General features: G+C 43.9%; 1 protein-coding gene and 1 long non-coding RNA gene across 7 annotated transcripts in view; one reads left to right on the top strand and one right to left on the bottom strand.

The window, feature by feature from the left end:
- The window catches only part of LOC308460224, a 132,572-nt gene that overhangs the window by 25,225 nt on the left and 85,434 nt on the right, over window positions 1-21,913 (top strand). The gene's annotated exons all lie outside the window — the stretch shown is intronic.
- LOC308460159 (voltage-gated potassium channel KCNC1-like) overlaps window positions 1-21,913 on the bottom strand; it is a 49,854-nt gene that overhangs the window by 7,490 nt on the left and 20,451 nt on the right. For 4 of the 6 annotated variants that reach the window (XR_013978492.1, XM_080976189.1, XM_080976188.1 and 1 more), the window contains exons 3-4: window positions 19,272-20,205; window positions 10,145-10,339 (exon numbers count right to left, since the gene is read on the bottom strand). Coding sequence is in view for 4 of the 6 variants with exons in the window: in XM_080976189.1 (XP_080832315.1) it covers window positions 10,145-10,339; window positions 19,272-20,205 (1,129 nt within the window). In the remaining 2 variants the exon portion in view is untranslated. Of the gene's footprint in view, window positions 1-1,199; window positions 1,321-10,144; window positions 10,340-19,271; window positions 20,206-21,913 lie in introns of all 6 variants that reach the window. The other 2 variants (XR_013978493.1, XM_080976186.1) reach the window with 1 other exon arrangement.

Here is a 21,913-nt window from a genome sequence, read left to right as displayed (position 1 = left end):
GTAACACCCCTGCAAGCAAGTGCCAGAGAGAGGCGGGTGGGTGGTCCACCTCCTCTCCACGGTGTTCACCAGCATGTGCACTTATAAGGCAACAAGAGCTAAAGGGGCGTCCCCTCGTATGTCCTCACTCACTTCCCCAGCAGCACTCCTGCCGTCAGTTATGCCAGTCAGCGAGTGAGCATGGTATACGAGGCTAGTGCCACTGCCAGGAGCCAAAGTGAAGGGGGTGCTGGGGGCAGAACCAGCCAGTTGCCTCTGCCCTATGCCAGGTACCAAAGTCAGGCCATGTGAGAAGTTTCTTTCCTAATACTGGAGTTTGGAAATCGTTCAGTGAAATTGGCTGTTGATTCAGGACCAGGACAGACAAAAGAGGATCAGCAGCTTAGAAACTGTTGACTAGAATTCTAATCCGTTTTTGATGGTGTTGAATGACCACCTGGAACTCCTTCAGAAGGAACAGCTGAATGGCAGCAGTAGCAGAAGAAAAAGAAGAAGGAAAACCATATTTGGGAAGATCTAACAGGGCTTCCCTTAAACCCTAAGCCCTACAGGTAACATTGGTGGAATTGCCTCAGAGACTCAGTGTTATGTGTAGTCTGCAGTAAAAATGGAGAGCAGCATTCTGTGCCAAGATAACTTCAATGCAGCAACTCTAACGGGGGGGGGGGGGGTTGAAACCTGCAACCTATATAAATGTGCAAATCTATCTATCATCTATCATCTATCTATCTATCTATCTATCTATCTATCTATCTATCACCATCTATCTTTTTATTTATTTTAGAGGCCTTATTTTGACATTACTATGCCCACCACACCAGGGAGAACCAATAAAGCCCAGTCCTCTTCCTCTAGGGAAATCCTGAGGATCCAGCTAGATGCTATGTAGGTTAGTAGTGATCCAGCAGGATCCAACGAGCCCCAAAATGGCTGCTTCCGTTTCTTTCTTGGCATTTTTTCATTTTTGCTTTCCTGTCCATGCAACTATGGGTGGAACATTTTGGTTCCTCGCTTCAACCGGTTTATTCTTCATCTGAGCCCTACCAGAAATGCAGCTGGTAACTCTAGGTGCTGGAGGAGGGGAGCTTCAAAGTGGTCAATGGTGGCGAGTTTTGCAGGGAAGGAAAGCGACAAGGAGGACTAAATTGCAAGAGTGAGTAATGGGGTGGGGAGTGGGGTGATGTGGGGAGCCTACTCACCAATTCCCTGCATTCCAGGCATCCTACTCATGCTTCCAGGGGGCCGCGTTGGCATTGTAGTCATGCAGGTACCAGGAGGTGGCAGAGGAGTCTGATGCTGGCTGCGGCAGGCGGCGGGCGCCTATGGGGCCCGGGTTTGGTGGGCAGTGGGGTAGAGGGGGAAGGATAGGGGGTAGGAGCAATGGATGGAAATGAAAAGGGGTAGGAGAAACAGACAGAGGATGTGTGAGGAGGAGGCACTGAAGATGGGCATGTGATGAAGTAGAGGAAGGCACAGCTGTGAAACACCCCTCTCCCACCCCTCACCCCTCTCTTGCCCACCTCCCAACCTGAGCTCAGGACTCCTGGTGCCCAGACTCACCTGTCCTGATACATTGGGTTTCCCTCCCTCAGGAGTCCTGCTTTTTTAGCTTTTAGCTTCTAACGCGCTACCACTAAGAGGTAAATCTGCATGATGTCATGGTTAGGACGCTTGCCGTAGATGAGAGAGACCTGGGTTCAAATCCCCACTTAACCACGGAATTCACTAGGCGGCGCTATCTCTGTGCCTAACCTAACTCACTGTGTTGTTTATGAGGATAAAAGTGGTGGGGAATGCTTCTCTGTGCAGCCTTCAGAGAGGAAGTGGAGGGCCATTAGTATGTCATGTTTAATGACAGAGCAGGCTTCTGCCTCAATCATTCTAAGCTGTTTTTAAACTACAGCTATAATTTTCATTGCTGTATTATTACTTAATTATGACTGGATAGTGCTGTTGTTTAATAAATGTGGCATTATTATTATTATTATTAACTAACAAGCCTGCTTGCATATTTTATTTATTATTACTTGGCTTGTAATTAATTTTTTGTTAAAACAGGCAGGTGATCTCCTGCTACGCTTATCCTGATTTGGGACAGTAGACTCCAGCGGTGCTTATCTCTGTCACATCATTTTCACTGCTGCTTGCTGGCTTGCTTGATTCCCAATCTATCTGAACGAGCTGCAAAATTATTTAGCAATGTCCTCAGTAAGGTACTATTGTTGGGACTTGGCATGGGGGAAGCCTCAAATCCCAGTTCAAGAATGAGTTCACCTTGGGCCAGTGACTATTAGTCAGCACAGCCCTACTTTGTGATGATGATGATGGTGGTGATGAAGAAAATGAGGGTGGCTTGACTGCTGCCTTGACCACCTTAGAGGAAAGGTGGAATATAATGAAAGCCAGTAACATACAGTGAGGGGGGTAACATTCGGCATGCCGTCCACGACTCCCAAGCCTACCCCAAGCCGTCGGGGTAAGGGGGGGAGCTGCGCCGCTTTGCCGGTGCCATTCCCCGCTTTCCCCTTCGTTTTGACAGCTTGGGGGAGGCTTGGGAGTCGTGGGCGGGCAGCATGCTGAATGTCTGCCATGGACGGCTTGCTCCGGGCACCCGAGTGGCTATCCCGCACCTGGGAGGGCACCCTCCATGCCACACACCCCTCGGGAGCTCGCCCGCCCTGGGCAGCGCGGGCATATGCTCCCCTGCTGCACTGACCCAGAAAATAATGGTGTGCAGCACTGAGGAAACAGCAGCACACGAGCTTAAAACAAAATAAAACCCTATGATTCTGTGACTCACTCCCATCAGCCCCATCCTGTCTTGCCTAAGAATTTTTCTGTGGTGCAGATGGTATTCAGCAGTCTCCTCATGCTGGTCAGGCTACCAATGTCCTAAATTTTCCACCAGCTGGGAACACAGCTCTCTCTCTCCCCCTACCCTCCCATGAAGGAACATCCATTATATTCTGAGCTACAGGGAATATGATAGGCGACTAGTGCAAGGCACAGGATGGACTACACCACCCTATTGGAAACATGATTACTATGCTGAACAAAAGACCCACTCCCTCGTTTACATTAGCATAATGTTTAACCCAGCAGTCCTCGGCTTGATCTCTCTCCCTCTTCATATCAAGTTTTAATTTTATTTTATTGTGTGTGTGTGTGTGCGCGTGCGTGTGCGCTTAGCCTTGGTGCTATGCAATAAGAAAATTTCCATTTGCAGACATCTGGATTAACAATGATGCACAAAGCAGTGGCCTATTTCCCATGTTAATTTGCATACATTTGGATTAGGATGTAAAGAGCACTTAATCTCTAAAAGGTACGAGGGCACAAATCACCCCCTACTATCTGCCCTAAAAATTCTGCTCCCCAATATTAAATCTGGCATAACACTGTGCAGCTATTCAGTGGAACTGATGCTCTGCACATGCTCAGACATTCTATTTATTTTACTGTAATGTATTCCGGGAATGAGCCCTGCTACTGAAATCAGATTCTGTAGCTGTGTGCCTTGACTCAAACCTCACCTCCAACATTTTGTTACAGTTTGTGCGCATTGAGATTTATTAATGTCGATAAGTAAATCAGCAGTGGTCTTGCCCTGAGTGTTATATTTGATTTAAAAGCATACGTCAGTTAATATTCACATACTTAGGGCTTAATAAGTGTATGCAAATGAACAGTACATTGAGTATTTATAAAAATGTGTTTGTAGATTAAAATCCCAGATGAACAGCTGGTCTAATCTCTTAACTGCAAACATACGAAAGATGCTGTAAGCACTCTAGAAGGGTACTCTCTATTTGCATGGGGGCAACAGATTGGCTTAACAGCCCCAGCTGATGTCCAGTTTGAACTGATTGGGTGCCAAGCATTTCACAGATGAAAACAGGAACATGCTTGTCATACTCCTCATTCAAAAGAGCCCTCCACTGCATGTTAATGAAGACTCTGTCTGTTGCATGCTTTATTTCTTTAGTCTGCAATAGCTTGACCTTCACAAGGTGGTTGTTATTTTGATTAAAGATATATTTGAAATCACAAAACTGTCTAGTAATGGATCACAACCCAAAGTATACCTCAGCACCTGCAGTGAGTGATATGGTAGGTTGTGCACTGCACACAAGGCAAAAATAGGGACACCGATTTACCAAGGCCAGTTAACTCAAAATAGGGGCTGTCCATCATAAACAGAAGCAGTTGGAGCATACGGAGTTCTTGGATATCCCCCAGAACCATCTGCGACACAGAGAGGTTCTGTGGCCAATGCACAGGAACTTCTAGGGGGAAACAGGTGACATGGAAAGGGCTATTTTCAGGGCAAGACATCGGAAAACTACTAGCCTGCTGATGAAAAAGGCTATCGCCACAGTAAACTAGTTGTGCTCCAATTCTAACTCCACTTTCTTGGAAGTAAGCCCAAGTCCTCAACAGGACTTAATTCTGAGTGGATGTGGTTAGGATTGTACTGTTAGGCTCTAGGGTGCCGTAGCACTCTTTATACTTCAGCTAGTAAGCAAGAACATCAGAGCAATGGTTTCCCTTCCTTTTTTAATTTACATACACTGGGATTAATTAGCAATTGCTTATGAACAATAGGCTTTCTCCCCTCTGGCCCTTTGCTTCTCTCTCTCTTATCCGGCAATCCAAAACCCATTTAACTCCAAAAAGGAGCCTCATATAAGTGAACAGGTGATCTCTCTCCACAGTGCCTGGTTAATGGGTTGCGGCCTTAAGTCTGCTTTTCATGCATCGTGTTTATCCTGAGGCTGTGATGTGATAAATTACCAAGTGGTATTTCAATAACACCATCGCTTTATTCATGCTTGTCCAGACATCTTTTTAATCTGGTGGTAAGATTGCTGTGGCTCTTTGCCAAGGACATTTCCGCCCACACATGTGCTCCTAGGTGATATCCCAGAATGCACTCTGGCATATCTGGGACCACTGAGACTGGCTTAAGTGTGCCAAGTGTGGGGAGGGGACAACTCTGTCTGCTTCTCCATGTTTGCTTGGAGGACCAAGAAAGGAAAATGGCGTCAAATACAGTGAACAGAGGCAGATATTTTCTTTAGTGCACACACAAGGCTAGGTAGACCTTTACCCAATTAAAGCAAAAATTGTCCACTATGACACCCTGAACTCCATCTATGGTAATCAGGTGCAAATATTTGTTGATCAAAAGCACTGTTCTATTCAGCATCATATTTTAATTTTTTAGAAATTAGCTTTAATGTAAATCTAGAGAGAGACTGCCAAAAGTAAGCACCATTTTAGCATTTGCATTCCCTCCTTTATGAGAAAGGGAAAATGCCTTTTCCAAGGTGATACCTTCTGTGACAAGTTTGGCTCTGTTGGTTTTCCTACATGTAAATATTTGATTGATGGATTAATGAACTAAAACTCCTATGAATAATAACAAAGATTTATTTTAATCAGATGGCAGATATTAAAAAAAAAAATTCACCAGGGACAGTTTCCCTTGCAAGAATACAAACAGCTAATTCTGCTAAAACTCCCTCTGTTACACATTTTGGTAGAACAAAAGGAGTGTTTTCTTTTTTACTCACTATTACAGTAGCCAATTGGGATCAAAATATGATTGTGCACTTTACTGTCAGCTCCACCAATTAATACTAGTCCCCACATTAATCAACCAAATATTTAGTTGATTAACTGAGTAAAGCCTGAGGCTCTAATTAAGACCTGAAGAAAAAAAAGAACAAAGTTTTGGGGTACGTTTGTTTGTTTAGCTGATTGAAGCCTAACACTGACTATGAAAGGACAAAAGACTAAATAGAGGTTGGGAATTACAATTTGCTACCTTGTTAAACACAAAATACATTTAGCTGAACAGCGCACTTGGGTTCTTGCATTGTAATTGTGAGTACAGTAAACATAACCTTTACTGATGGATTCTGTTTGAAGTCCCGAAGTATTTTGTTATAAATTCCAGAGGGGTAGCTATATTATCTCTTGCAGCAAAAACAATTTAAGAGTCTTGTAGTCCCTTAAATTCCAACAAATTTATTATGGCATAAGCTTTCATGGACTCGAGCTCAGTGACATTTGTTAGTCTTTAAGATGTCACAAGACTCCTTGAAAGTATTTTTGAGTAGGCTACTCCTGAACTTCAGGAATAGCTTTCTCAGTCTCTCATGACCCTATTCCTCAGTAATCTTACATTAGTAGCTAGAATTGAGTATCAGCGGAGGTGAGGTGGGTGTAGAAGGACCCTCTGGCCCATTAACAGAAATTTTATAAACAGAAAACAGCAGGTGAAGCTTTTTTGGCAAACATCTATGCATGATCAATTGCTAATGGTTGCAGAACAAACAGCAGTTAAAGGGGCACCTATGCAGGTTTGGCTGAAAAACGGACAACACTAACCAGCATTCATTGAACTAAGTGAGACTTGCTTCTAGGTAGATATGCATTGAATTGCAAGGATATCAGGGATGGATTCAAAATACGCCCTGCTACCCATTTCAGATAAATGGAGGGAACTGTAGGCAGATCAGTCACATTAGCAATGAATTTCTTCCTAAGCACTACAATGTTTAATCAATAAACAATTACATTAATCATTTAATAAAAATCTCTGCTTGGTTTAAAAAGGTGCTTTGATTAATCAGATAGCAGATCCCATCCCCCAAAAAAGGTATTAGTTTTAATGCAGGTATCCTTAACAATTGCATATTGCAAACACACTTGAAAGAGGCATTTCCACTTTTATTGCACATATTCACATAGTATGCATGTGAAAATCTCTCTTCTAAAATACCTGCTGTGATACAAACGTATCTGATGTATATAAAAAAATCCCCTTCAGAAGGTACTGCTTTACCTATATTCAAATTTGTGCAAATCTAAATTTATTAATTGGCTAAAACTCATATAGTTCATCATCAGAGTTTCCTTTAATCTTGGTGACAGTCCTGGTATTTTCACCAATAAGCGTTGGGGGACCAGGTGGAACTCAGAGTTCATCCAGACTTCCTTTTGTGTCACGTTTCTAGGCACAGGTCTGTGCTTTAAATCTCCATGTTTGAGTGCTTTTTTTTTGGTCCCAGCACTTTCCCTGCGAAAACCCACCCTTTACCACTGAAAACAATCCTGTGGAAAACCTGAATTGCTGTTTGTTCTGATTCAGCATTAAGGAGCAGGTTTTCCTGAGGAAAGTGGTAGGGGGAAAATAAAAAGCTCTTAGACAGGGAAAGTGCAGATCCATGCCCAAGAAGGCACAGGGCAAAAAGTAAGTGTGGATCAGCCCTTAGGCTTGTTTTGCTAGTCAGGAAAGCTGGGAGACTCTGCCCTTTGCTGGAAACTGACTGTTGCATCAATTTATATGAGCCATGTGACTTGTAAGATAAGAAGAACTCTGTTGTGCACCTGTTGTCCCTTTGCTTCCTTTTCCTGACACTGACTGCCCAAGACTGAAACCGCAAATTGATTAACTGGTTAAGTAATTAAAAACCTTTTTAGCTGATTAAAAAGACACCGCCAGTTAGTAAGACAACTCTTTTCTTAAAATAATAATAATTTGAAATGGTGCACAACCAACACCATCTGAGAAAAGCCATTCGCCAGTGCCTGCTGTAACATATACATGCACCACCAAAACCTAAAGGAAGTACACTTCCTTTCTTCAAAGCTATTGTTTTAGTCATCATATGCCAAGCTGACTAATTAAAACTCACTTGGTTGATAGACTACAATTTCTTCAACCAAGTGATAACCTTAATTCTGCTTGATGAATAATTCTGTGCAATTCAAAGGTCTGCATGCTGTTATGCCAAATGAAATCTTCCCAGTAAAATATCATACCTATACCAAAACCTATTTTATGTCTCAAAAGCTGTGGACCAGAAAGATAATTGTCAAGATTTGGACCTAATGACAAGTGGCAAGCCGACAAGTCGCTGCTCCCTTGAGCTCTCTGTAGTTGCTCCTTGCCTGCTTCTTGCCGATTCTCCCTGCTGTGTAACACCTCGAACATCTGTCGTGTTCTCTCCCTCGGTGGAAGTAAATACCTCGTCAGCTTTCATTTGCTGCCTCCTCCTGTTCCCCTGCTGTGACAGGCACAACCTTGTCCCTGTTCGAGAGGCTGCCTGCTGCTAAGATCAGCTTCTGACAGATGCTAGACCAGCAGTTATAAAACACTCAACACACGTTGCTGCTGATTCCTCTCCAGAGGGGCAATGTCCTCCCATACCTTTCCACAGTGAGATGGGCAAAACTAAGATTGGCTCTCGCCTAATTTAGGATGGAGGACTGCAAATGGAAGAGGTCTCATAAGAACTATTGGTAGGTTTTCCAGCAGTACTGAAATCAGATTGATCAGTGACAGCAGTCCAGTGTTTAAACTGTAAATTCTAAATTGTAATGATGCCTTCCAATGTTAATAGCTAACTGCCCTGCTCTAACTAGCTTTTCTGTCTATGCAGATGACTGAAATGTGGTTTTAAAGGTTGTTGTTTTTTAAAAAGGGGGGGGAATCCTAATATGTATAAATGACTATGAGAACCTATTAAACTGACCACTTTTCAGAAATCTGAAATTGACCTCCTTTCAGCCTCCTTTTTGTAAAAAAATACAAGTTCCTAAGCCTCTTTCTGGAACAAAAGTGCAGAAGGACAAACTCTCAAAGCCTAATGGGGGCAGGTCAACAGACAAGGGAAGAAATCCTATCCACATCCTATCCATGTTCCTCATCCCTGTATCCTGTACAGACTCCCCCTTGCATTGGCTTCCTTATCCAATTATAGCCAACTTTCACAATATTTGAAATTTTAAATGATCCTATTTAAAGTACATAATTTGTGTTTTTTCAGCAGAGAGACTGAAATTCTAGGTTGGGTTCTATAGGGACATAAACATTTTCCATTGAGCTCTAAATGCATAGTTTCGTATTCTGAAGCTGGTCCCCCAACAAACCTCTCTTTAGCTTCACCTGAGTCCTGAAATAGTTTGGAGATTTGAGATCACTTTAAGAGAAATTGAGGAGTGGTGGTGGAAGCACTAATTGCATTGGTGGCAATTTCTCATGAAACTACTATTGCCCAGAATTGTCAAACCACATTTTGAACTTCGAGAGTTTGCACAGGCAGCTTTAAAACAAGAAATGGCCCCAAAATGAATGAATGGAAAACACCCCCCAGCTTATTTATATTTGACTCATTATTCACTTAGGTTTACATCCTACCTAAGGCTCACAGCAAACATAATCTTTCTTGACTGCGCTCCTGAAAGGTAGCTTATTATTACTATTTCCATTTTATAGATGGGGAGTGGTGTTTATGGGGTCCATGTTTAAGTAAGGATTTAAATCCAGGTCAGTTGGGTTAAAGTCTGTTTTTTTTCCTATTCAAAGGACAACAACAGCAGGGCAAGGGTGGGTAGGAGGGAGAATACTGGTAGGATTTTCATCACAACTAGTCACTGAGAATAAGGTAGTCTACTCTTTGCTGCTGTTGTTTCCTTCAAAATAGTAGCTTCAGGAATGTGAAGAGCACCTACAGTCACTGTGGGACAGAATGATACAAGTAAGGGAGAAAACATGGAAGGAGATGGGGGACTGACACAAAGCAAGGGCTGACCAAAAAAGCATCTATTTGTTGAGTGGATGTGATAATGGAGCTGGGTGTGTGTGCAGGGAACATAACACAGGGCTGAGCTGGTAATCTCGGAGGTCATGAAAATCACAGGAAGCAACTGGGAATGCTGGAAGGGGAGGACCTACTTCTCCCTCCCCAATTTGAACCCAAATTGCTTAAGATCAATTGTGCTGGCTGGTTGCCAATTGAAAAGAAGCACTAGAGGGCGCTGTTCTTGGAACGATGGATGCTGTTGCTATGGTAGCAAAGATGGGCAAGTTGAGGCCTTCCAGTTGCTAGGGCATCATCTGCCTCATTTTAATTTGTCATGACCTTTTAACCCTCATGACAGGGTTATATTTAAACAAAGTACACATTAGCAGTTGCCTTTTATTACCTCAGAAATGTGGCAATTTGAGGTTTTGCTATGACAAGGGTTATGGAGGTGGTGGTGATGTGGGAAAGGGAGATGTCGTACTTGGACTACTTGTTTAGATGCTCTTGCGAAAGAGACAGGGCAAAAAGTATGCACATGTATGTACCTTTTCGGATGTTCCCATCAGGTGACTGACCAAAGTCACCTGTGGAGAGGAGAAAGCAGGCTCGGTCACGGTTGTAGCGTTCCCGACCGCCAGGTGTGACAGGTGACTTCTCCTCAGGTGACAGGGCCTGGTCTATGGTGGGGCAGTCCTCATTAGCCAATGCTGCATTTGCTGCATCACCATTCTGCTTGGAATCTGTGAACGGATAAGGGAAAGGGGTGAGATTGGAAAAAAGAGAAGTGATGCACAAGTAAGAAGAAACCTCAGACTCCTGGCTTCTCAATAGTACCTTTGCGCCTTCCCCAGAATTCCCAGCTCAAAAAACAGACAAAAAACAAAACAACCACCTAGCTACCTTTCCCATCCTGAGATACAACAAATATTTTTTGGGAGTGTGGGTGGGTGGAGCAAATTCTTAGGCAAACACAAATTTGCTTGTCTGTAATCAAATCAATTTTCTTCTAGCAGCAATTCTTTACACCATTTTTATCGTAATGAATGCTGCTGTAAGTTTTTAAAGTGCGTACTCTGCAAATCAGATGTACATTACTGAATTGAGCAAGTTGATGCTTTGCATAATTGCCTTAAAATATATAAATGATGATCAATGTCCAAAGTGTAGAAATAAAATTTCAAAAAATCTTGCTAGATTTAAACTGTTTTGAAAACTTCAGGTCAGCTAAACCTTTCTGAGAAAATGAACTTTGGACTTTCCTCCACTTTCTATTATTATATTTGGGCCACATTCAAGTTCAGTTGATGTAAATTGATTACCTATTTCGCTACCCTTTTGTACTCACATTAAGATTTGCTCAAGCAAATGGGTAAAAAGAAGAAACTGTTGTCTCTGTTAACATGTGATTATGAGGATTCTTGTAATATGTGGAGTGTCGCTTGTGATAGGAATAGTGATTCCCTCCTTAAGGGAAACTTGGGAGTTGTATTATGTGGAAGAACTAGGAACCTCTTACAAAACATTTCTCAGGTTCTGTGAAGAAAATCATAGATTAAATAAATGCGTAGTGCAGAAGTGTTCTGAAAGAAGGCAGCTACAAAATGGCATTCTTTATTTTTAGCACAGTTCATTAATCAAACAGAAAACATAGTAAGTAGCTCATACACTTGTTGTGGCTACCAAGTAAAAATGTACAGATAAAGAACATTTGGGTTTGGAGGGTTTTTTTAGGTTTTCATTCCTAGAGCTACAATAGTCTGAAATAATATCCATTTTGTGATGGCCTTTTGATATGTGAATATCAAGAGCTGCTATCCCTTAATAAAAGCATCTTTGTTGTCCTCATTTAAGATAATGATCCATATCAAGCCTCTCAGTTTTGATCAAACAACTTTGAGAAGGGGAGTTCTCCCCCTCTGATAACGACGCCTATTATTTGATCAGTAGAATTGGTGACGTTATTGTAGGTTAACATAGATAATTATATCTTATCTTGTGAGGCAATTATTCTAGAAAGGGGGACAGGGTCACTCTTGCAGAGAACAGTTTTTCTGAGAGAGAAAGGCTCCATGAAATTGTGGAACAATATTGCAGACAGGAGGGAGCTTTACTGCATACAAAATAAAGGACTGAAACACTCCCTTGCTGGCATGGTGCAGCCTTTAATTTCAAAAAAATGACATTAAAAACAAAATTTCAGAAAGGTCATGGGAAACTATTGAAGGTGATGTGTCTTTCAGTGATGTCACAGGCAAACTTATCCATCAGGTTCCTATTACACTGCACAATCAAATTTCACACACTGTAGACGGAAAAATCACATGTTCCCAATATCACAGTAATGGTGTTTGAGTGCTGGCAAAATCATGTGCTGAAACAAATAATGTTTTTTGGTTTTTTTAAAGATTTCTGAAAGAATCCTGTGCCACTAATAATCAACACCTGCATGTGTATTGAACACGGTTCATCCACCCCAAACCCAGTCATCTGATAAGCTCCTAAATTTAATCCCATTGCTTCTTAGCCTCTTTTCTAGCAAATAGGATGAACAACTGCTCCTGCTCTTTCTGACATTTTTTAATACTTGGCAATTGTTGCATATACTCTTCTCCCCCCGATCTTTCCCCCTAGGTTAGTGAATTTCATATTGCTGCCCTCAGGGACTTTTTCCGCACTGATTTGTTGGCTGAGTAAATGTTGCACATCTCCATGGAATCCCCGCATGTCGCAAAAGATTTCTAGGAACAGTTTGAAAACCACAGCTCTAGGCTAAACATACTCAGTTCCTTTAGCCTTTCCTGGCATGATTTGTCTTCTCGGCCCTTTCGCGTCTTTCTAGCTCTCCTCAGAATCTGTTGTCAACATCCTTCTTTATTAAACTCTTGTGCCCAGAGCTAAACTAAGTACTCTAAATGTGGTCTAACTAGGCCCAAATGAAATAAGTAGCATTACATTTTCTTTTGTAAGCCACTTTGGGTATGACTGTAATAGACAGTGGGGTATAAATGCTGAAATAATATAATAAAAATAAAAAGTGGCCAGTGCAATGAACAAAATTAGCAGACCTCTCCACATGGCTCAGCCACTTCCTGAACCTTCCCATCTTTTTTTTTATAAAAGATTTATGAACTCCCTTTTCCAAACTGAAGCATACTTCTCTTCTTTGCTTTAAAATAAATCAAATGGATTGCGTACTTCACAGAAAACCTATCCGAAGGATTGCCAGATTTTTTTTTATTGGCTCTCCTCCTGTGCCTTTGAAAGCAGCCTGACAAACAGAACTGGGGCTGGTTGGACAATTTGGCACCTGAAGAGCATACCCTATATCAAGACACACTACCCTTCTTAAGGTCCACCACTGCCTCATGGTAGGGCTATTGTTTATATACAGAAAATACCTAAGAAGCTTTTCCTAGCCCAGAGATCAAAATCACCCCAGCAGATGCTGTGGAACCAGCCCCCCATCTGTTCTTCCTGAACCCTTTGGTTGTTCTCCTCTACTCTAAAATAGGAATGTGTCTGCCACATTACCTGTCATGCACCCACTAGGCTGCCCTCATCAGTGTTGAAGCAAGTTTCAGCTGCCGGCCCACTTCCGAATTGCTTCCGAATATGCAATTTGGGTGGGACACCATCTTGCCCTTTGCCTCAGGTAGAAAAATGTATTTGACCAGCCCTGGGAAGGGCAGTGTTGTGGAAATATGACTGGTGGAACAGCAGGAGGGAAGACTCTTACCAGCATGGTGTACGGAAGTGAGGGCATAAACCTAGTTGATGAAGTTGCGGGGAAGTTGTTGCCATGGGGACAGAAAGGCACTTACACTTGGATGTGAGGAACTGAGGTGGGAAATGTGAAGTTCCTACCAAGGAGCGGAGATATAAAACGGTGCACTGGGTGATGGGGGGCGGGATGCAGTGAGACAGAGGCTGATGTGTCTCCCTGATAGCATTAGGAGATGTTCTAGCAACCACATCCCCCTGGGCCTCCCCCTTTTCTCCCTCTGCCATGTTCGATGCATAGCCAAGATCCTGTCCAATTAAGTGAATCCTTGCTCCTCCACTGCACTTGCTGCAAATGGCCTTTCTGGCCCAGGGCAACTGGAGCGCTTGGGAGAGGATGGCAGGAACTGGCCGTGAGCCCTGGGGGCCCTACAGCATGCAACCTTCCCCCACCTCTGCCTTGTTGCCTGTCTTTGAAGATTTGCTGGGTGAATGGCCACCAAAGAGCAGGAGAACTTGTGTGTGTGTGTGTGTGTGTGTGTGCATGCGCAGTAAGGGGTAGTGGTCAGCTGCTTTCACTGTGATATACTTTTCAGACTGTAGTCCAATTCTCGCCTGTCTGCATTCCCATTCCTCAGCCGCACCCCTTATGAATTCTGACTATCCGCTGTCAACTAGGCATCCTGCCTTTTCAAGCCTTCTCTGCTCAAAGGTATTAGCCTTCCCTATCTTTTCCTGCCACAAGCACTTTCCTAGTCTCAGTCATTCTAAAAGATCTCAAGAGGTCTTGCTCCTACATTCTTCATCCCCCCCCCCAACTGCTCTCTGAAAGAGCCCAGAAATCTTCATAGATGGGCCCACTGATTCCTAGGGAACCCAGTCATCCTGGCTCTCAGCCTTTGCTGGGGATGTGCATGACTGTCTCCCTTGTGGGATTCCCTGCCAACAACTTGATTGTCCTTGCCAGCTCATAGGAGGACCCATCTGCTACTTGAGCCCTAGTGTATCTTGGGTATTTGGGATGCTCTTTCCACATGCAGAAATGCAGGCAAGAGTCACCTCCTTAACTCTGTAAGAGCAAGCAATGCCAGGGAATCTTCACAGATGCTCTACTCTGCTCAAAGAGGAGAGGAAATAGGAGGGCGACGTATGTATTGGCAAACGCCCTTCAGTCCTGATTCTCAGTGCCTTTTCCGATAAACGGCTAGTGGATCAATTTTATATGTAAATCAAAATGAAATGTTCCAGTACTTCTAAATCATCTAAATCCTAGCATAGCTGCCAAGCTTGCCTCCTCCTCCTCCTCTCCACCCCCATCCCTCCGTAGAAGAAGAAAATAATAATTCTTGATCAAATGTGGCTTAAGTTGCCAAAACAGGCCCTTCGATGTAGGCATATGAGTCATTTTGGAAGGACAAAGTTAATCCACAGCCAGAGATGGGCTACCCTAGACATCCTTACCCTGAAAAACAGCTAGATCAGGTCTTTTCATGCAAAGGGAGAAGCAGCTTTTGCACCACAACAAAGAATCAGCAGCTAAAAACCCAAGGGAGGAAACTGGGATGAAGAAAGAGAGATTAAGGCCACTGGCTTTCAAACTTGCTGACCCCAGAGAACCCTGGCAGCAGCATCCGTTGGTCTGCTGCCAAACCCCTCTGCATTGCAAAGGATTCTGGGATGCATTCTAGGGGGCATGCATGGTTTGTGAAGGATGCTGGTTACCCTTGCAGGGATTTGGCATTGCTCCAGATGAACTGAGAATGCACTTTAGGATGCAGTTCCAGCTTCAGGATTCTGGGGGGAGTTTGCACAAGGCACCCTTAGTTGGTCCCCCTTAATCTGGAAGAGGTGATTTGAGAATGTTATTGTGTAGTCTCTGGTCTTGGGTGCTCCAAGAAAAGCGAAGTGGTACCTTTGCTAGTATTCAGGCCCTGTGGTGCTTAGATTACAGAAGGAGGGGGCTTCTCTCCTTTGCTTTTGGGATGGTATCCTTAGCTTTTCAGAAAGCTACAAGGGTTGTGATTTGCCTTGAACATTTAGATCTTGCCCTTCTAGCACTTACATACTACTTAGGACGGCTAACAACAATTGAAATCCACTATAAAATATTAATGTTCTAGGAAATACAGTAGGTTGTATCCAATACTCAAAGCAGACCTATTGAAATGGATGGACCTAAGTAAGAAATGGTCATTAATTGCAGAGGGTGTACTCTGAGCACTGGATACAGTCAAATATATACAACCAGAGATAATAAAATAAGACAGGTGTAGCTGATAAAACAAAAGCATTGGAAAGCAAAAAATAAATAAATACCAATATAAAAAACCAAAAAGGTTTTTGTTATACAGCAAAATGCTGTTAAGTGAGGGGGTCAACTGAGGCCTCATCTGCAGTATACATTTAAAGAAGTATCGTAACCATTTTAAACAGTCATGGTTTCCTCCAAAGAATCCTGGGGGCTGTAATTTGTTAAGGGTACTAAGAGTTGTTAAGAGGCCCCTATTGCCCTCACAGAGCAAATAAGGAGAGGAAATGATTATTTAAACCAGCTCAGGGTCTCAATAGAGCTAGGTCTGCTGGGAAATCCACCTGGGCACGCCATGGATGCTGCCTTGGGTTTCATAATGGAAAAAGGTGGGATATACAGTAAATGAAATAAATAAATGAAATGAGCCCTGAGGTCTCTGCAAAATGCCTGACCTCATCAATGCCTAGAGAACCAGTCAAAACACACACAAACTCTCCTTCAGCCGCACACTGCAGAGGAGGACTGCTAACGGTGGACAAGTTTTCAAAGCTTCTTACCAATAAGCTTCTGAGGAATGCCCATGTTTCTGTGAAGAGAGTTTGAAAACCACCGCACTATCCAGATAATCACAACATAGCACTTAAAATCCTCATTTCAATTGGTATTCTCATTTGACAGTTAGAAGAACTGAGACAGAAACTTAATGACTTGGCCCCATCCCCTTGGTGACTTCGACGCTAAGCAAAGATTTGAGCCCAGGTCTCCTAAAAATACCCGTGGAGCATTCCTTGCCTCTGTGATATTGTTAGCTTACTACCTCCCTTATATCAAAAGGTAAAGTGCAGGGCTGTATACAAAGCAAAGAGAGGAAGACAGTTAGGAGAAAGAGTTTCATTTGCCAACATTACAGCCTTTGCCTTAGTAAAACTCTGCCTCTTAATATAACCTATCTCCTGTCCAAGATCCATTATATCAATCCAGTGGGAGCTTCCTCATCTCCAGTCAAAACTTGGCCCTACTAACTCTCCTCCTGCTTTTTATATCAGGTGATGTGGTGTAATCTTGGCTCATTTCTGACACAGGCATACTATGAGGTAAAGAGAGGTGGCGGTCTCAGGACAGCCGATTTTGGTGCCATTATAAGAGTAGCAGCTTGGAGGACTGACAGATCTGACCAATGGGATACAACCCACTAGAAAGACTGCTTGTTCAGATTGCAAAATATTTTAGCTACAAAATGTATTGACTCACATTTCTGGCTTTCCCCCCATATCTAATGGCCAAGGGAGTCTGCTCATCCACAGTCACACCAGTGAACTTTGGCCAATCAATGGGAGGGGGGGATGAGATACAATTTTAAGACACTGGCAGCTGGATTTTGAGCCAGTGAATCAATAACTGGTTTTGATTCTAGGAGCCCTGTGATTCTGTCCTTCTCACAGATTTGTGTGGCCTTGGGCAAGCTGCTATGGCTTAGGCTCAGCTATGTGTAAAATGGGAAAAGGAAACTCCTACCCTAAAGGTTCGTCATAAAGGGGGGGGGGGATACTGTAGCTTATTATTTTAACTGTGAGATCTGTATCAGTCATAAGCAGCAGTACTGGGTTCATTAGATAAGGTGGGTTTAATATTATTTATGAATAAGTAACAGTAGAGCTGTGTTTAGTCTGTACTCTTTTTTCATATCATCAACAAAGTACGAGCTATAGATCTTTCCTTATCTATTTTGTTTAATGAAATTTACTCTGCTTCCTCTTCTGCTTATTGGGAAGGGCAAAGAGCAAGAAAGGGAGCACAGGACCCCTCTTTGGGATGCTGGAAAGACTTCTGAAATTTCAAAGCGTTTTTTCCGCATCTCTCTGTAATTGTTAAGGGCTGGAAACCTGCTTAGAGAAATAAAGCAGAGTCCCTGGATGCTGAATTCCTCACTGAGTTTAGGTTTCTGCATATGTGTGGCACTTGAGCGGTGCACATCATAAACTGGAATCACAGTGCTGGTTCACACACATGTGTATATGGCACAAGCTGTCTGCTCTTGATTGTTGTACACTGGAATGGCTGGCAGAGCAATGTATAAACTGACTCCACTGAAACTATACCAGGTAACAGTCAACCAGCTTGTTTAGAGGGAACGTGCTTCACTTTCCTCTAGCCTTTCTCTTATATTACATCTATCACAAGGGCAGAAACTGTGCTATAGAGACTGTAAGGCATGGAGGGAGAAGCACCCGATGCAGCAAAGCATCAGACAAGGAAAAGAATGTGACACAATAATATCCTCCACGTTTCTAGGAGACTATTATTTGAATTTAAAATTGCTGTTTCCCATGCTACTGATTGTATTAGCTGCTGTCAGAAGCAGCAGGGATGAGTTGGTTGAAGAATTATTCCAAGGTTCAGGTTGGATTAGAATAGCAGTTTTCAAACTATGTTCCACAGAATAATGTGGTGAAATTATCTACAGAGATTTCGTTTCTCCTTCTCCCATTTTACTAGAACTTGAGCGGTGTGTGTGTGTGGGTGGGTGGGTGGGTGGGTGTGTGTGTGTAAGAGAGAGAGACCGAGACCTGAAATCGATTAGCAGTTGATTCAGGGACAGAGAAAGCAAACTGTTTATTTACAAAATGTAAGATCACTTTATGAAATATGCTGCCACAAGATGTGCTGATGGCCTCTGGCTTTGATGGCTTTAAAAGACGATAGGACAAATTCATGGAGGAGGATGTTTCTATCAATGGCCTATTGGCAATGACAGAAGAATTTAAAAGTGCTGTGTTCAGATGCAGTATCCCATTGGATACCACACACTGTGTTGTGGAGGAGGTTAAACTGGGGGAAGTCTCTTGCCTGCATGTCCTGGTTATAGCCTCCTGAAGCCATCTGGCTGACCACTCTGGGAAACAGGATTCTGTACTAGATGGATTTTGGTTTGATCCAGCAGGGCTCTTCTTACATGTCTGGGATTCATTAGGGTTTAACCTCAAAGAGAGTTTACTGATGGCACTGACAAAACTCTACTAACATAACTCAGTCAGTAGAGCATGAGACTCAGGGTTGAGGTTCAAGCCCCACATTGGGCAAAAGATTCCTGCATTGCAGGGGGTTGGAGTAGATGACTCACACCGTCCTTGATCTTCTGATCTCAGGGAGGGTGCTGGAATCCTAACCTACCGTATGGAGACAGCTGTGGGATGCATAGAGCAAACAAATTGAGGTTCAGCAAGACTTGGAAAGGAGGCCTGGAAGTATTTTATTCATTTTATTATTATTTTATTTATTACTTAAATTTGTTTGTCCTTTTTTACACAAGTGGCTTACAGCAGAACAGCTTATTTTTTTGAAAAAATAATAATTAGCAAATGAGCTATGGACAAACTTTCCTGAAGGACAGCTTGCCCATGACTACCAACCTTCCTCTGCAGTGCAAAGAGGTGTACAGGATGCATTCTAAGGGTAACTCTCAGTTTCACATGGAGGGGAACAATGAGAGCGCACTCTCTAAGATGCCCAAGAATCCTCTTCAGTGTGCATAGGCTCTGGGGCAACCTCCTAACAGCAGTTCCTCAGTATGTAACTCAGTGTGGAAAGAGGAACCCAAACGGAAGAAAATTTCAAAGCTGCCAGATTAGGAGACTGTTTATGCAAATAGTTTGCATTTTTAGCCATTTCTGCCCTCAGGGTGTTTCCCACCCCCACCTTACCTGCCCTGTTGATCTCGATGATCTCCTCTTGAGCAAGGGGGCATGAGTCGCCCTGGTTGCTGCGATGTGGGGACTGCATGTCCGGTTTGCAGTAGTTGGGCGACCCAGGCTGGGGGGCTCGTGGGATGTGCTTGTTCTTTTTCTTTGGTAGTTTCTGCTTGGCCATGGCCAGCGAATAATACATGCCAAAGTTGTTGACGATGACGGGCACGGGCATGGCAATGGTCAGCACGCCAGCCAAGGCGCACAGTGCTCCCACCAACATGCCTGACCAGGTCTCGGGGTACATGTCACCGTAGCCCAAAGTCGTCATGGTGACCACCGCCCACCAGAACCCAATGGGGATGTTCTTGAAGGTGGTGTGCTTGCTGCCTGTGATGTCGTCTGGGTCAGCCCCGATCCTTTCGGCGTAGTAGATCATGGTGGCAAAGATCAAGACCCCCAGGGCCAGGAAGATGATGAGGAGCAAGAACTCATTGGTACTGGCTCTCAATGTGTGGCCTAGGACTCTCAGCCCTACGAAATGCCTTGTCAGCTTGAAGATCCTTAGGATCCGGACAAATCTTACCACCCTCAGGAAGCCCAGCACGTCCTTGGCCGCTTTGGACGAGAGGCCACTGAGGCCCACTTCCAGGTAGAAGGGCAGGATGGCCACAAAGTCGATGATGTTGAGGGTGCTCTTGATGAACTCCAGCTTGTCTGGGCAAAAGATGACACGCATGAGGAACTCAAAGGTAAACCAGATGACACACATCCCTTCCACGTAGGTGAGGAATGGCTCTGTCTCCATCTCAAAGTCCACCTTTACGGTGGTGCCGTTCTCTGACTGTATGACCTCTGTCTTGTTTGTGATGTGGTTGAAAGCCTCGTGGGTCTCCAGGCAGAAGGTGGTGATGGAGATGAGGATGAAGAAGAGCGAGGCAAAGGCCACATACTGGAGAGAGAGGCAGGGCATGGGGAAAGAGGGAGTGTAACAGGGGAGGATGGGGAAGAAAGCCATTAGTGCTCATGCATTCTTGGAAAAGACTAGACAGAGAAGGAACAGCATCCCCTACCAAAGGAACCCATTTGTGCTTAAGCATCCATCCCTACCCACCCACATGGCAAACGAAAACAGAGTATGCTCCTGGCAGAAGGCAGATATCCCCTTTTCTTTTCTTATTCTCTATGCCAACAAGTGGAAAGGCATGCAGGCAAAGCTAAGACTTGGGGGTTGTAGGCTGGACTGGATTTCACTAGTGTGAGAGATTACGGTCACATTTTTAGATGTTCCCCTTGTTTGTTTGTTTTAATCCTTGCAAGTAGAAAAGTAGTCCAGCTTCTGATGATCTAGTTGCCTGCTTGCAAGAAGGTTTTGGGTTTTTTAAAGGGGGGGGGTGAAACTGGAGCATTTAAAAATAGTATTCCATCCCCCACACCCCTTGCAGTCCTTTCTAGCACCTCATTGTACTGTATGAGTAGAATAGGCTTAAGACAGTTAGAGTAGGGAAAGTGACAAATCATAAATGATAAACAATTATCGACTTACATTTCTGCAGCCTATAAAGGTAACTTACACCAGGTCCGTCAGGGCTATTGATCTTTAGTCCATTACTGACTGCCCTTACTGTCCATGGCCCTCCAAGGTCTCAGGCAGAAACTCTTTCCCAGCACCTGCCAGCTGAGACATTTGTCAATTTGATTGAACCTGGGACTTTTGCCATAGCTCCACCACTGAAGTATGGGCTGTCCTTTATGAACACAACACCATGAGCTCCCCAGCACCTGATGTTCAGTGGCATACTCAATGGAAGTTCCACTGGCCTATCGTTACTAGTAGGCATTGCTAGCCTTATCCTCCATGAATTTGTCTAACCACCTTTTAAATCAGGAGTGGGGAAACCTGGCACTGCAGGTTTTGCTGTGACTTCTGGCAACCATCAGCTTCAGCCACCATTGGCCAATAATCAGGGATGATGGGAGCTGAAGTCCAGAAACATCTTGAGAGCTGACGCTGTCTTAAAGGTAAAGGTACCCCTCCCCACACGGGCCAGTCGTGACCGACTCTAGGGTTGTGCGCTCATCTCACTCAAGAGGCCGGAAGCCGGCGCCGTCTGAGAACACCTCCCAGTCACGTGGCCAGCGTGACAAAGCTGCACTGGTGAGCCAGCACCCGCCGTTTACCTTCCCGCTATAAAGCGGTACCTATTTATCTACTTGCACTTAGGGGTGCTTTCGAACTGCTAGGTGGGCAGGAGCTGGGACCGAACGACGGGAGCTCACCCCGCCGCGGGGATTCGAACCGCCGACCTTACGATCAGCAAGTCCTAGGCACTGAGGTTTTACCCACAGCGCCACCCGCATCTATTACTGTTCTTCAGGAGCAGCTGCTTATTACATTTTTATCCTGTTCTTCTTCCAAAGGGCTTAGGGCGACACATCTCTTTCTCTTCCTTCATGCTTTATCCACAACAACCCTGTATGGTAGATTAGGTAGCAAGATGGCCTACTGAAATTCATGGTTGAGCAGGAGTTTGAACCCAGGTCTCCCTAATCACGCAATCCACTGTTCCACACTGGCTCTCTCGGCCAATGAGATTTTATATATAAAATTGCTACTGCTATTACCGTAACTCTTAATTGGGTCTGTATGCAAGGATACA

This window comes from Podarcis pityusensis (genome assembly GCF_964106645.2).
Source record: "Podarcis pityusensis genome assembly, chromosome: 13".
Lineage (NCBI taxonomy): Eukaryota > Metazoa > Chordata > Lepidosauria > Squamata > Lacertidae > Podarcis > Podarcis pityusensis.
This window is presented reverse-complemented; position numbering and strand designations above follow the sequence as displayed.